Source organism: Hippopotamus amphibius, chromosome 17 (assembly GCF_030028045.1).
Source record: "Hippopotamus amphibius kiboko isolate mHipAmp2 chromosome 17, mHipAmp2.hap2, whole genome shotgun sequence".
Classification (NCBI taxonomy): Eukaryota; Metazoa; Chordata; class Mammalia; order Artiodactyla; family Hippopotamidae; genus Hippopotamus; species Hippopotamus amphibius.
Genome location: NC_080202.1, coordinates 25,324,819 through 25,340,998, shown reverse-complemented (window position 1 = coordinate 25,340,998; position 16,180 = coordinate 25,324,819). Strand labels below are relative to the sequence as shown.

The window sequence follows — 16,180 nt, the reverse complement described above, 5'->3', positions numbered from 1 at the left end:
TATATGAAACCATCATGTTGTACACCTTAAACATATAAAAATTTTTGTCAATTATACCTTCTAAAGCTGGAGAAAAAAAATAAGCAAGAGCCAGCACATGAAGAGCCTTGTGTACCATGTTAATGAATCTGGACTTCGTCCTATAAGTAAATGGAATGCAATAAATGGTTTTTGAGTAGAGAAGTGGTATGATATTATTTTGAAGGAAAAAAACCCCATCTCATTCTGAACTCATGCCATGGGAAACTGAATGGAGGGGAGCAATAATGGATACAAAGAACCCAAATGAGAGGCTATTTTGAAAGACAGTGGACTAGACCAGAAATGGCAATGGAACGTGGAATAACAAATGAATTCACTCACTATTTTGGAGGTAGAATCAACAGATTTTGGTAATCTATTAAAGGCAGAGTTTAAGGGAGAGGAAAACATGAAAAATGTGGAGCACTAGCAATGACCAAGATGGTAGACATTACTGACAGGTAGGCCCGCCAAAAAAAGATAATGATTTCTGTTTAGGAGATGCTAAGCCTGAGATATCAAAACCAGACCGTTGGGATTTCCTGGTAGCACAGTGGTTAAGAATCCACCTGCCAATGCAGGGGATGCGGGTTTGATCCCTGGTCCAGAAGATCCCACATGCCATGGAGCAACTAAGTTCATGCGCCGCAACTACTGAGCCTGTGCTCTAGAGCCCTCGAGCCACAACTAATGAGCCCATGCTCCGCAACTACTGAAGCCTGCACGCCTAGAGCCCATGCTCTGCAACAACAGAAGCCATTGCAATTAGAAGCCTGCGCACCCCAACAAAGAGTAGCCCCTGCTTGCCGCAAGTACAGAAAGCCTGTGTGCAGCAACGAAGACCCAACACATCCAATAAAAATAAATAAATTTATTAAAAAAACAAAAAACAAAAAAACCAGACTGTTACATTAGTCTGGAAGTCATGAGAAAAATAGAGGCTAGAGATGGAACTTGGAGAGTAATCCGCATATAGACAGAACTGAAATACAGGTGTGACTACGATCACCTAGGAATAAAGTGAGAGACAGGAGTACAGTGCATAGGTGGAATCTGAAATGCTGAAAGAGGTCTTCAGTTATTCAAGCATGCTAACAGCATATGCCAGTGTTCATACCTAGGGCAGCACTGGTAAAGCAGAAGCAGTACAAAACTAGCTGACAATTGTTGGAGCCAAGATTCCCATGCTTAAACAGGTCCAAGAACACAAAAGAAACACCTACTATTTAAGTAAGGTTATCCTACGAGGAGCAGTGTACTTTGGCAAGAAACTGGGTCCAAGAAGACAATGTGAGGTTTTACCCTGGCTATACCAACAACTAACTATGTGATCTAAGCAACTAAATGTGTTCTTTCCACATATAAAATGACTTTTCAAAAGGTCCTTTGTAAGTCAAAGATTCAACAATTCTATTCAGATTATTCTTATAGTTGGGGTAGATATACAAATAAGACTTACATAACATAAAAAGATAGTTAAGTATATAACAGTAGATAGGACCATGAGCTTTGGATTCAAATAAACCAAAAACTCTAATTCCTCTCTTTCATTTACCTAACTGTGAAAAGACAGCAAGTTGCTTAACTCCCTTACACATGAGTTTCTACAGCTATAAAAAGACGATAATATTAAAACTTATCTCCAAGAATTTTATAGGCAAATGAGATAAGGTACACATAAAGTGTTTTTGCACAGTGCCTGGTACATTAGAATACATGAAATTTTAGCTATTATGACTGTTTTAAATACTATTAGTAATACATTCTAAAATCTATACATAAAATATAGTCCTTCTAATACCATGAACCATGTAGAGCAACGGCTGCCACATACTGAAATATGATACATTCGGAGAAGAGCAAAGAGAAGATAGAACAGCTTGTGCGGCTTGACCCCAGTACCTGGAGGTCCTGCTGCAGCTGCATCTTCCATGAGTTCTCCTTCTTCCAATTCCATGTTGTTGTATTCTACATCATTTTCTCCAGACCTAAGAATATACAAAATTCATCATTCCACATATTAAGTACAATTAAAATTATTTGTCACACCACAATGAATTTCCCAACAATGGTATATAGCTTTCTCCTGTGAAGTAATGGAATATTTCTAAATACGAAAACGAAGGAAGAGACTTTTGTCACTATCACACGTATAGGCAGTACTAGTAATGTCCAATCTACCTGTTTAAAATACCAAGATAGGTGGGCAACACTTAATTTTTAAAATAGAAAACCTGAGAACCACTGTAAGCAGAAAAGATTATGGCTTCAAAGAATTTATAACTTAGTGAATTAGGCTTAAAAAAGTACATTTTAAGGTTAAGAAAGATGTTCAAATTACTGTATATGACTAAACACTATTTTCTTAAAATACTATTTCAGAAAAGAGGGTGTTGTCTATCAAAACACAATTACATTTTTTTTATGTTTTATGAAACAAAAGTTTATTTTCTTTGTAGATTGTGGATAGGTATTTGGATTGCTTTGATATTATCACAAATAACAATAAAACCAGCATTCTAGTACATGTATTTTGGTGTACATATCCATGGGGTTATGTTATTTATACAAGTAGGAGTGAAATTTTGGGGACAGAGTATATATTTACATAGTTATCTTCGTATATGTTGACAAGTTGTATTCCAAAGCAGTTTTACTAACTCTCCTATCTATTGGAAGTACACAAGAGCTTCCATTGTTCAACTTGTATTTTTAGTATTTTTAATTTTAGACATCCAGTAGGATGTGCAGAAATGACAAAGTACTATATGGAACAGCACTAATCAGTGCCAGTTTGGGGAATTTAAAGAAGTCTCAAAATCAGTTCCCAGACTGACAGCACAAGGAGCTCTACAGATCTGCTCTCCAGCTCTACAGATCTGCTCTCCACTGGTAAAAATAATTTTTTAAAGCAACCATTTAAAGACCCTGGAAATGGTTCTAAGAGCATAAAGCAAACGAAAACAACATCTCCTCAAGAAAATGTACTAAAATTTAGTAACAACTGTGAGACTGTGGTACTTGAACCAAGACGACTCCCCACTCCCATTTCAGTGATAAAGAAATTCCACTTCAGACCAGTGCAGCCAAGAAAAGAAGGCTCCCATTTCCCACAGCTCCCAATAGAACGGCTATACTCCCTGGAGGAGAATTTCTCATCCTGTTGCCAGCTACCTGTGGCTAAGGCTAAAGTCAAGTGTAAATGGCCAAGAGACAGGGATTCCCTTCTTCCATCCAGACCCAAGGCTCTACCTTGGATGCTGCAAGCTGAAGAAACCGGGGCACAGATCACCATTGCCCCAGTTCACTCATAAAACAGAAGTGCTGGGCCTGAAAAGACAAACTGAAAAGATCTGAGGCTACAGCCCCCAACTCGCCCATCCCCATTGGCTCAGCTTCTAAAGTGGGAGAAATAAGTACACCTTTGTCCTCACTCCAGCTTCAGAGCTCTGGCTCAGAGATTTTGCCTGCAGGAAGAAGCAGGCTATAAAAACAGAGCCACAGAGAAAGGCGGAACACTATTAAGAGCATAAAAAAATACTCTCAAATGGAATCCAGCAAAACATAAAAAAAAATTACACACCATGGCCGAGTAGAATTTATCCAAGGAACGCAAAGTCGGTTTAGAATCTGAAAATCAACTAATGTAATACACCATATCAATAGAGTTAAAAAAAAAAAAAAAACTACATGATCACCTGAATAGATGCAGAAAGAGAATTTGACAAAATCTAATACCCTTTCAAAATAAAAACACTCAATAAACCAGGACTAGAAGGGCATATATGCAAAATCCACAGCTAATATCACACTTATATCCACTTATGTTCACTCCCACCAATTCTGAAATTCAACATTCTATCCTGTGAACTCAGGCAAGAAAAAGAGATAAAAGGCACCCAAACTGGAAAAGAAGAAAACTAAATCTATTTACAGATGTAATATTGTATATAGAAAAACCTAAAGAATCCATTAAAAAACTATCAGAACTAATAAACCAGTTAGCAATGTTTCAGGATACAAAAATCAACTGTACTTTCATGTACTTGCAAAGAACAATCCACAAAGGAAATTTTAAAAGAAAATTCAACTGCATTTACAATAGCATGAAAAAGAACGAGATACTTAAGAATGAATTAAACAAAAGACATGTAAAACATATACTCTGAAAATTACAAAACACTGTTGAAAGATTAAAAACTTCTGATTGACAAAAGGCCCTGTTAAGAATATGAAAAGACAAGCTACCGAGTGGGAGAAAGTATTTGCATAGCATGTATCCAAATCCAACAAAGGACTAGTATCTAATATATAAAGAACTCTCAAAACTCAACAGTAGTTACTAGGGGGAAAGTGGACGTTACTGTTTAATGGGTACAGAGTTTAGTTTGGGAAGATGAAACAAAGCTCTGGGGACAGATGGTGGTGATGGCTGCACAACAATATGAATACTTAATGCCACTGAACTGCCCTGAGAAATGGTTATGTATATTTTACCATTAAAAAAATTCCAATTAGAAAATAGGCAAAGACATGAAGAGAAATTTCACCAATAAGGATATGCCTATGGCAAATTAAGCAAATGAAAAGATGTTCAACATCATTAGCCAACAGGGAAATGTAAATTAAAACCACAATGAGATATCACTACATACCTATCAAAAATGACTAAAATAAAAACTAGTGGCAGACTTCCCCGGTGGTGCAGGGGTTAAGAATCTGCCTGCCAATGAAGGGGACACGGGTTCGATCCCTGGTCTGGGAAGATCCCACATGCCACAGAGCAACTAAGCCTGCACGCCACAACTACCAAAGCCTGTGCACCTACAGCCCACACTCTGCAACAAAAGAAGCCACCTCACTGAGAAGCCCGAGCACTGCAATGAAGAGCAGCCCCCACTAGCCACAACTAGAGAGAAAGCCCGTACAGCAAGGAAGACCCAACACAACCAAAAAAACTAGCCGCAACATTAAATGCTGCTAAGGATTCAGAGGAACTGGATCACGCACATATTGTTCATAGGAATGCAAAAACTAGAGAACTATTTGGCAGTTTTTTCAAAAACTAAACTTTCAGTTGCCATACAATCCAACAGTTGCACTTATCCAAGAGAAATGGAGACATGTTCATACAAAAATCTGTACATGAATGTTTATAGTAGCTTTACTCGTAACAGACCCAAACTGAAAACAATCCAGATGTCCTTCAATAAGCAAATGGTTGAATAAATTGTAGTACATCCACAACACAGACTACTCAACATTAAAGCAAATGAACTACCTATACATACAATAACCTGGATGAATCCCCAGAGAACTACGCAGAGTGAAAAAAAGCCAGTCCCTAAGGCTTACATACTGTATGATCCCATTTACATAATATTGTTTAAATGACAAAATTATAGAAATGGGGGAAACATGGGTGGTTGCAGGGGAGGAGGTTAGGTAGGGGAAAGTGGGTACAGTATAAAATAGCAATATAAGGGATCCTTGTGGTGACTGAAGTGTTCTATACCTTGCTTATGTCACATCAACATCCTGGCTGTGATGCTGTACCACAGTTTTGCAAGATGTTACTACTGGGGAAAACTGGGCAAAGGGCATATGGGATCTTGTATTATTTCTTACAACTGCAAGTGAATTTACAATTACCTCAAAAGAAAAAGAAAAAAATAAACAGCAGGAAGAAAATATATGATACTATCATAGAAAGACTGAGATGGAGGAAGAGAAGAAAGGCCTATTTGATAAATGCGTTCTAGTTAACTAAAAGATGTTTATAATAACTGTTATCCAAATCAACGGTGTACCTATTTCCCCATCTATAAAAGGAAGGAATTGACCTTAATTTGTAAGAGCTAACAATTTATGATTCCCTAGGTGCTCAAATTAGCTCAAGATTAACTCTGCTGCTTCTATGCATTACACAAAACAGTTTGAAACAAGATATTATTATAGATGTATGTATATAAAGGGAACATAATCAAACACCTTCTAGTAGAAAAAGCATTAAAAAGTCAATCTAATGAAAGGGTGTAACTCCAACTTTATGTAAAATCCAACTGCCCTCAAAACTACCTTGAAAAATGTCAAGAGGCCTAACAGTCCAAGGAATTAATTCAGATAGAACCATATATTTAAGCTATTATCAAGGTGGAGTCCACTTTATAGCATCACCATTTAAAAGAATTTTCCACATCAATTCAAATTAACCAGTTCTATTTTATACATTTAAAAATATCACTAATAATGATTTCTGATTTGGTGACTTAAAGGCTTCATATTTTAACTAACCCTTTTAGACAATCTGCCATGTATGCTAAAGAGAGAACATTAAGTGAAAAAGGTCTATTCTGAAGAACTAACTTGTGGAAATGGAGGTGAGGTCAAATAGGACGTTTAAAACTCTCACCTTACTCTTTTGCAATGGGCTGGAATAGAGAAAGTACAAGATGAACCTGGAATGTCTTGTATGCAAGAAAATCAAGTACTGATGAGGACATATCTAAAAAGGACATGGAAGCTTTTAATGGGCTCCCACTGGCCAAATGTGGGACAATCTGAGCAATAAATTATGATAGTAAATGGATTAAACAATTTAAATATACGAAACTCCATGAGTCTATACTAATGAAATTAAGTAACGAATAGGGCAGAGGGAAAAGTTCTTCCTTAGAATAGAATTCCAATTAATAAATGTAGAAGAAATAATGACATTAGAAAATCACAATTTGGCAATCAACACAGTAACCTTTTGTCAAGCAAGAATCATCAATGAATGATAAAATTAGTGGACTAATAAGTACAACAAAAAATAAGATATTTACAGGCTCCAAATATGTCCCACAAGACACTTATTAATTACAAAGGGGAAAAGTAGTTATTTTAGAGTAGAGAGATTCGGCTGACATCACCTTAACCAAGTATTCTAAATCAATCAACCATAATGGCACAGACTGAAGACATGTGCCCTCCACCTTTCCCTCACTGATGGGCTGAAAAGCTGAAAGGCTCATCACTTGTGTCTTATTCCTGCCAAAAGTGCATAACCTCAATCTAATTGTGAGGAAATATCAGACTACTCCAAATTGAGGGAGTACAATATAACTGCTCTATTTTTCTAAAGTGTCAAAGTCATAAAAAACAAGTTAAAAAAAATAATGAGAGTACATGAACCAGACTGAATCAGATTAAAGAGTTAGCAAAAAGCAACATGTGATCCTGAATTGGATCCTAAACCAGACAAAGGACATCACTGTCAAAACTTCTATAAGGTCATAGATTATAGTATTACATCAATGTTAACTTCCTGATTTTGATAATGGTACTGAAATTACATAAGAAACATACTTGTTTTTAGGAAGTACACAATGAGAAGTGTATTCACTTAATCTCAAATGTCTCACAAAAAAATTATATACAGAGAGAGAGAAAAGAGAGAAACACAACAAAGCAAAATATTAACATTTGGGGAACTAATCTCGGCAAAGGAAATATGGGAATTCTGTTAACACTTTTGCAACTTTTCTTAAACATGAAATAATTGCAAAATTAAAAGTTAAAGCAAAATCTAAAACTAAAACTCAATTCGGAACCCAGAGATGAGAGGGAGGAAATTAGTTCACTCTTCCCTTCAAGTTCCTTTACTTATTTATATAAGATACTGTAGATCAAGAAAAAAAAAAAGCTTAATATTCACACTTTTAGGCCTAACCTAATTAATATGCTTCTAATAATTACCACTTAGATGATTTATAGCAGTAGTTAATGTAAAACACTCACATGGTTTCTTCATCAATGTCATTTTCTTCCGTGTTACTTGTTGCTGTGGAACTGGCAGAAGAACTGCTGCCATCGAGATGATTTATTTCATCTTCACCAACAAGATCCAGATCCAGATCTCCATCTGAAAGCTCATGCTAGATTAAGGCAAAGAAACAAGACTTCTATCTCACATGTTTTCCCTCAGCCCATGGATCAAGCACCAAAGAATAAGGTAATCATCAGAATTCTCTGCTCCTTTGCCTAGACTGCTGAGTCCTGTAGAGGTAACTCTCACAACCACATTTACCTGGCACCACTAATAAGTTATTTCTGCCAATTTCAGCTGGGCCTTCAGTATGACTGGAAATGCTTCATATATTCCATGTCAGCTTCCTCACAAAGTAACATTTCAAACCATCACTCCTCGAGGCCTACCCTAACCTCTGTTATCCTCAACGTGATTAGAAAACCCTGCCACCTACATACACAGAAAAACATATTGGCTATTAAGCATAAATGCCCCCAACTTTCAGCTGCCCTATCTGCAAACTTCACCCTTAACTCATTCTATCAAAGGTTTACTGCTTCACCTGAGTGCTCCATCCCAACCTCTATTATCCCCTTAAATTGTTTTGTCAATACCTGGACCTTATCTTCAATCTTTCTCCCCACTGGCTCCTTCATACATATACATGAAGCCTCCCATCTTAAAAATAACCAATGTAACAAAGAAAGCTTATCTCTCGTCTCTCTTATCTTAAACAATAACAACCAATTCTTGAAATCTCATTCTAGTTGTAGTTTAGCTGGGACAAAACCTGACTATCTCCCAAATCCTAAAAGATCCTACATACATATGCAATAATCGGTACTTTAAGTAGATTCTGTGAACGGAAATAGGACACATTTTTAAAATCCACAACTTACGCAGCTTCTAGAATGTACATCACAGTTTCTTTTGTAGAATGTACAGTCTTCTATAATAAATTAATTTTTAGAACCTTGAAACAATTTTGATTAAACAACTTCTGACTTATTAACAGTTACAGAAGGGCATACACTAATAATGAAAATATAACTGGACAAGATTTTCAGCACATTGATTCCCCCTATATCATATGTTGGAAACCATGAGATCATTTCTCTTTTCAAAGACAAAATGAATCTAAAGTAGGTCTAATTATTACATGATAATCTTCATTCTGAATCTTCTCCTCATCTTCTTCATCCTCTTTGGCCTCTCTTACAGAAGCTGTAGTAGGACCATCCTGGAGAAGTATGTCAGCGCGTGACCCAGACTTCTTAGCTCGTGTGTCAGGAGTGTCATCATTTTGTGGGCTAAGATGATTATCTGGTGGTGACAAATCTCTTGATTTCTGAGTTCGAGACAACTCAATAGTAAGTCTCTTTTAAAACAAGAACATACAAACAAACATGAGTCATAAGCAGTCCTTCACTGGTACAGTAAAATTATGTTAAGCAGAAAAAACAAAAACAATAACAAAAACCCATACATCAGATGTTCATAAAACCATGTGTTGAACCATCTATCTCATTACCTTCCTGACTTTTGCTTATGGAAAAATCTATGACAAAGAAAAACTGCCTAATTTATTCTCATCTTTCTTCTCATTTCTAGCCCAGGCTACACAATTAGCAAACCACATAGTAAATACAGGCAGTTTTAAATAATATACTTAATATGAAAAAATTTGAAAATATTCTATTTTCCTCTCTCATTTATTAACCACTCTCAGCGCTTCAAATTTCTCACCCCATCCCTATATCCACTGGCAGAAAGAAACATTCCTTACATAATTTAGCTTACCACTATAAAATAAAAATTCATTAACTGATCCTCCCCAACGCTCAATTCAACAATAGTGATAATTTAAGATGGGGCAACGTTCAATTGTCCTATAGTTTACAATCCTCTAAATTCAAAACAGCATGGGGAAGAGAAATATCCAAGTCACTGAGAGAAACACAAGAGTTTGCCTCAAACTAGAGCAGCACTGTCCAATACAATTTTATACAATGATGGAAATGTTCTACACCTGCAATTCCCAAAGCAAGCTAACTACTGCAACTAAGGAACTGAATTTTTAATTTTAATTAAGTCTACACAGCCACATGTGGCTAGTGGCTACTGAATTGGACAGTCCAGAATTAGAAGTTCAAAGGTAGCGAGAATAAAGAACAAGTGGATTTTTTTTACAAAACTACAAACAGCAATAATATCCAAAATCTAACTACAAATGTAACAGGTCAATAAGACAACATGCAACACTAAACCCAAAATGTATGTTGTGTTTTGCTTACCTCTTTAAGGTTATTTATTTGTTGGATATAGCTAGTCTGTGCAGCTTCCAACTGAGTAATATACCAATGCTGGTCCCGGCATTTTTGAAAGAAAGTTGGTGAACGAACCTGAAACCTTAAAAGAATAGCTGCACGTGAAAAATAATCCAAACAGTAAAATATTATCAACCAAGCCTTAAATCTATAACTATAAATTCTGGAATTTTAAGTTTGATTACATTTTAAGGAGAAAATTCAGAACTCAGACCTCCTGCTATTTGCCATGTATACATGTAGTCCACAAATTATAGAGACATACGGTTCTGAAAAGTCAGCTGTCTAAATTCAAACTGTATTTTTTTAAAGAAATAACATTACACATCACGGTTAAACTTCCAAACTAATCTACCAGAACGTATATACTATAATAATCCAGCTCAAATACAGTGTTGATCATAAACTGGGAAGAAGAGGAACACACTATACAGGAAGGAGACAGCTAATGCTTTCCTCCTCCTTTCTTGCCTAGGTAAGACCGTAACAAAATAGGCAAATTTTATTTTAGGCACTCTCTTTTTCATTCCCTCTTCCATCTCACGTTCCCATATTTCCTACTCCTCAGCAAAAAAGAAAAAAAAAATCACTTAAAGGGCCAACTATCCAGGACTGCTTCACTGTCCCTCAAAGAGTTACATGCTCTAAATAACCTATATTCCCAACTCCATCCAGATAGCAGTTTAAAATCAAAACTCTCCATATATCACAGTACAGCATATTTCAGCTAGGGTCAGGAAAAAAACAAGTATCTCTATATATTAAAGCATATAAATGGATACATGATAGGATCTTGATCTCTTCAGAGTTATCTGTACTTTAAAAAAAACACACAAAAACTAATACTTATTAAAGCAAAAAAAACAAAACACAAAAAAACCCCATCTCTACCTATATTAGATAGCTGAACATTTACATTACTATGACTCCAATAAGGAGTCATACTATGACTAAGGTCATAAAAAATGGCTGTTTTGCAGGCTGGTAAAATTGGTATTTGAATAATTTTATAATCTTCTCTGGTTGAAGTGTGAAACAGGAACAAATTATTGATATTTCTTTTGATGAATAATTTAAGAAAACCAAAAAGGTGAAAAAATCATACTAAAATAACCCCCCAAAAGAAGAGATGACAAAAACATGAATTTTTTCCTACATTCAAAATGGAATAATCTCTTTTTTTACTTCCTTATTCTCCCAGAAAAGTTATGAAAAACAATAATAGTAAAGGGTGATATAATAGCAGCTCATCCAGCATGCTCAAGGACAAAGGAATCAGAATAAGTGAAATTTAAGAGTATATTCAAATCTCTTTTAAGGAAAAAAACCCTAAAATTATTTGATGGAAAGTTACTAAACTGTTAAACACTCTGAAACCACTCAGTTCAAAACATATTTGAATTTATTTTTTTTTAATACTCAAGCTCTCATTTTGATCATCAAATTAAAACATGGTGTAATGATGCTCCAAAACTGAGTTACAAAGGTTATCCCAATATTAAATAGGGCTGTTGCAGTTTTATAGTCAGTGTTTATGCTGTCCTTTCTTGCAAATAACATACCAACTACCATCACTTAGTTTATTTTCATCAATTTTCATCTCTATTCCCTTACTTTTAATTTGCTGTTATTTAAAAGAAACTGGGGGGAGTCAAGGAAGGGAGGGAATACGGAGATATGTGTATAAAAACAGATGATTGAACCTGGTGTACCCCCCCCCAAAAAAAAAAAAAAAAAGAAACTGGAAATCTTTTTGTTAAATTAAGCTTGCAAAACCAGTCACCCAAATATAATATACAATGTCAAGTGAAATAAATAAGCACTTGATCCCACACTATTCTTGGATTTCCAAATGGTGAGGTTGCTAGAAGTTCAATAGATAAATGGGGCATTACCACATTTATTGGAAGTAGTAGTTTACTTTTTTTTTTAAGAACTTTTATTGAGATACAGTTAACAGACAATAAACAGCATATATTTAGAGTGTACAATTTGGTATCCCAATCTCCCAGTTCATTCCCCTGCAACCCTCCCTGCTTTCCCCACTTGGTGTCCATATGTTTGTTCTCTACATCTGTGTCTCTGTTTCTGCCTTGCAAACCGGCTGAAGGAAGTAGTAGTTTACTTTTTATGGAATTACTAACTAGATGTCATCAAACACATTTCTGACTTAATTCACTGACCACACAGGACTTCTGAAATTAAATGGTTAAGAACATGGTAAGATTATAGTTAGCATGAATTTCAATGTTCATCTGTTAAGTGAAAAGACTTTAAAGTTCTGATGACATTATTCCCTGTGATAAAAGTCACAATACGAATGTTTCCTATTACCTTAAAATCACCGTGTCATTTTGTCGATTCAAGTATCCTTCATTTGCAAGTAAGTCCAAACGGAAAAATCGATTATAACCCCAGCATTCTCCAACTTCAAAGTCAGATGCAAATTCTCGAATGATATTTTTGGTAGGATCATTGCAGGACTGATGAACCATCTCTACACGGTACTCATATCTAAAATTGAAAACAGACTGTTAATATAGTAAAGCAAGAATAAAAGACATCAAAACATTAATGTCATTAAGTATCTAAGAAGAAACTTATTGATATACATAGCTACATGTCTTGCAGAAAGGATTGTGACAACAGTAGTAATGAATGGTCTACCACCTGATTGGCACTAGGTCCTTTTTCCCCTTTAAAAATGTTTACCAATATAGCAGGTATAAAATACCACACCAAAAAATGAATAAATTTTGTATAAAATAGTATTTTCAAAGTGACACATTTTAGCAACGCTATATATTTTTTCATATATTCACTACCTATGTTTCCTCACAATATTCTGCCATTTTCTTTGAGGTTTACCACCATGCAATTTTAAAATAAACAATAAATTTTGAATACTCTACTATATTTCTCCAATTCAAGTTATCAAAAATTAACTGTGTATTCAGAAATTCAAGCCTATAAAATTTTCTAATAGGAAATAAGTATACATGGGAAAGCCAGTACATTTAGATTTCCATATCTTACACAGCATAAAACTGTCAAGTCTTCAAACTCATTTTTACTAATAAAGTTCTGTTATTGCAAGAAAGAAAAGTGAAAAAATAAAAATCATCAGAAGGAACACCCAACAGTAGCCATAAAGCTTCTCTTTTTCAGTGGAGACAAACTTTTAAAAGAAAAACCCAATACCTCAGTTTCCTATTTCTACTTGCAAAGGCAAAAGAAAAAATTATGGTTCTTTACCTACAAATAAATGTAAGTACAGCTGATGCTTGAACAACATAAGTTTGAACTGCACTGGTCCACTTAAATGTGAATTTTTTTAAAAATAGTAAACACTACACTACTACACAATCTGCAGCTGTTTGAATCCGAGAATGTAGAAGCATGGATACAGAGGAACCCAAGACAGGGAGGGCTGATTTTAAGTTACATGCAGATTTTGGACTGTGTGGAGGGTTGGTGCCCCAACCCCTGCGTTGTTCAAGAGTCAACTGTATTTAAGTACTGTCAAATGATTTTTATATTAGTATCTCTCACAGTGCATTATCCAGACTGATGCCACAAACTAATACAAAAGCTGTGATATTTTGTCTTCCTAGTTATTACAGCAGTTGTGAGGCCAGCTCTCAATGACAAAGGGTGCCATTAAATGTCCAGAAATAAACCCCAATATCTACATACAACTGATTTTTGAAAAGGGTTCTAAGATGATTCAATAGGGAAAGAAAAGTTTTTTCAACAAATGGTGCTGAGGGAATTCCCTGGCAGTCCAGTGGTTGGGACTCCATGCTTTCACTGCCATGGGCCCGGGGTTTAATCCCTGGTCAGGGAACTGGAATCCCACCAAAACAAAACAACACAAAACTATAACGACAGCAACAACAACAAAATGGTGCTGAGAAAACTTGCTACATGCAAATTTCACATACAAATTTCATATATATATCATATACAACTTTCTAATTTCATATACAAAAATTAACTCAAAATGGATCGATGACCTTAATGTAAGGGCTTAAAACTATAAAACTCTTAGAAGAAAACACAAGTGAATATTCATGAATTCGAATTTTCCAATGGATTCATAGATCTGACTCCAAAAGTATGAACAAGTAAAGAAAAGATAGGTAATTTGGACTCCACAAAAATTTAAAATTTTTGTGTGTCAGAGGACATTATCAAGAAAGCAAAAAGATAACTCACAGAATGGGAGAAAGTTTTCAAATCATGTCTGATAAGGGTTTAGTATACAAAATATACAGCGAATTCTTAGAATTCAACAATTAAAAGACAAGCAACCCAATTTAAAAATGGGGAATGGACTTGAGTTTCAGACATTTCTCCTAAGAAGATATACAAATGGCCAAAAAACCACAAGAAAAAATGTTCAATTTCACTGGTCATTAAGGAAATACAAGTCAAAACCACAATGAGATACCACTTTATATTCACTAGGATGGCTATAAAATGTAATCTAAAAATGTGAAATAATTAAGGGTTGGTAAGAGTGTAGAAAAACATAAACTCTAATACACTGCTGGCAGAAACAGAGAATGGTGCAGCCACTGTGCAAAACAGGTTGACAATTCCTCAAAACGTTAAAAACACAGACCGTATAATCTAGCAATTCCACAACTAGGCATATATTCAAAAGAAATGAAAACATGCCTATATAGAAACTTGCACATGAATATTTACAGCAGGATTATTCATAATAGCCAAAAGATGGAAACAACCCATGTGTCCATTAACAGATGAACGGATAAACAAACTGAGGTATATACATACAATGGAATATTGTTCAGCCATACAAAGGAATGAAGTTTTGATATATGTTTCAACACTGGGCAAACCCTGAAAACACTGTGCTAAGTAAAGAGAAGCCAAATACAAAAGATCTCAAATTGTATGAACTTTATTTTTCAAATATTTATTTATTTATTTGGCTGTATCAGGTCTTAGTTGTGGCACACAGGATCTTTCATTGCGGCGCACGGGCTCCAGAGAGTACAGGCTCAGTAGTTGCAGTGTGTGGGCTCTAGAGTGCACAGGCTTAGTTGCTCCACAGCATGTGGGATCTTAGTTCCCTGACCAGGGATCAAACCCACAGCCCCTGCATTAGAAGGCGGATTCTTAACCACTGAACCACCAGGGAAGTCTCTGTATGAACTGTTATATGAAACATCCACACTAGGCAAATACACAGAGAAAGCCAAGTAGTAGTTGCCTGGGATTGGAGGAAGGAAGGGATGGGTACGAGGTGTTCTGGGATGATGAAAACATTCTGAAACTAGAGAGAGGTGGTGATTGTACAACACTGGAAATGCACGAAGTGCCACAGAATTGTGTATTTTTAAATGGTTAATTACATATTCTATGAATTTCACCTAAAATTTTTTTTACTTCTATTTTAAAAATGAGTGGTAAAAAATTAAAACTTCATAGAGGAACAATCAAGAATATTGACAATCTAGGGAGAAAGACATTAATGCAGATGGTTAAATACATCGAGGATCAAGACAGGTAACGTTTAAAACCAATATAGAACAATTTTTGAAAAATCAGTTTTTTATATGAACAAACATAATGCTTGAAAAGAGATCATTCTTTTATCTGCATTAGTTCTTTAAAATCATGACAGATATATACCTATGTTTCTATTAAATACAGCAATTAATCCAAGTTAAATTATTTATGCACCACCTCAACCCTAATCTTAGATAAAACTAAAACCTCAAATTTGAATATTCCGACTTAAATTCCTTTTTTTTATCAAACTGAAAGTCTGAATGAATTTAACAATTATTAACTTAAAATTTTTGTCTCAATATTACTCCCCAAGGGAAAGTTCTACTCTTTTCTTAAACAACTCAAAGAAATTTCCTTCTCTAAAACAAAAGCCAGCTCAGTAAATACTGTTAAGAGTCAATTCGAACATGTCACTCATGTGCAAATTTCCTCTGAAAGCCTACACAGGTGTATGCTAACACACAGTGAGAAAGGTGTTTAAGTATAATGAAATTAT

At 35.2% G+C, this 16,180-nt stretch overlaps 1 protein-coding gene across 5 annotated transcripts in view; it reads right to left on the bottom strand.

Moving 5' to 3' along the window:
• TRIM37 (tripartite motif containing 37) overlaps positions 1 to 16,180 on the bottom strand; it is a 148,159-nt gene that overhangs the window by 79,467 nt on the left and 52,512 nt on the right. For all 5 annotated transcript variants that reach the window (XM_057714470.1, XM_057714464.1, XM_057714465.1 and 2 more), the window contains exons 13-17: positions 12,475 to 12,654; positions 10,108 to 10,222; positions 8,973 to 9,191; positions 7,804 to 7,940; positions 1,924 to 2,009 (exon numbers count right to left, since the gene is read on the bottom strand). In XM_057714470.1, coding sequence (XP_057570453.1) covers positions 1,924 to 2,009; positions 7,804 to 7,940; positions 8,973 to 9,191; positions 10,108 to 10,222; positions 12,475 to 12,654 — 737 coding nt within the window. The remainder of the gene's footprint in view (positions 1 to 1,923; positions 2,010 to 7,803; positions 7,941 to 8,972; positions 9,192 to 10,107; positions 10,223 to 12,474; positions 12,655 to 16,180) is intronic.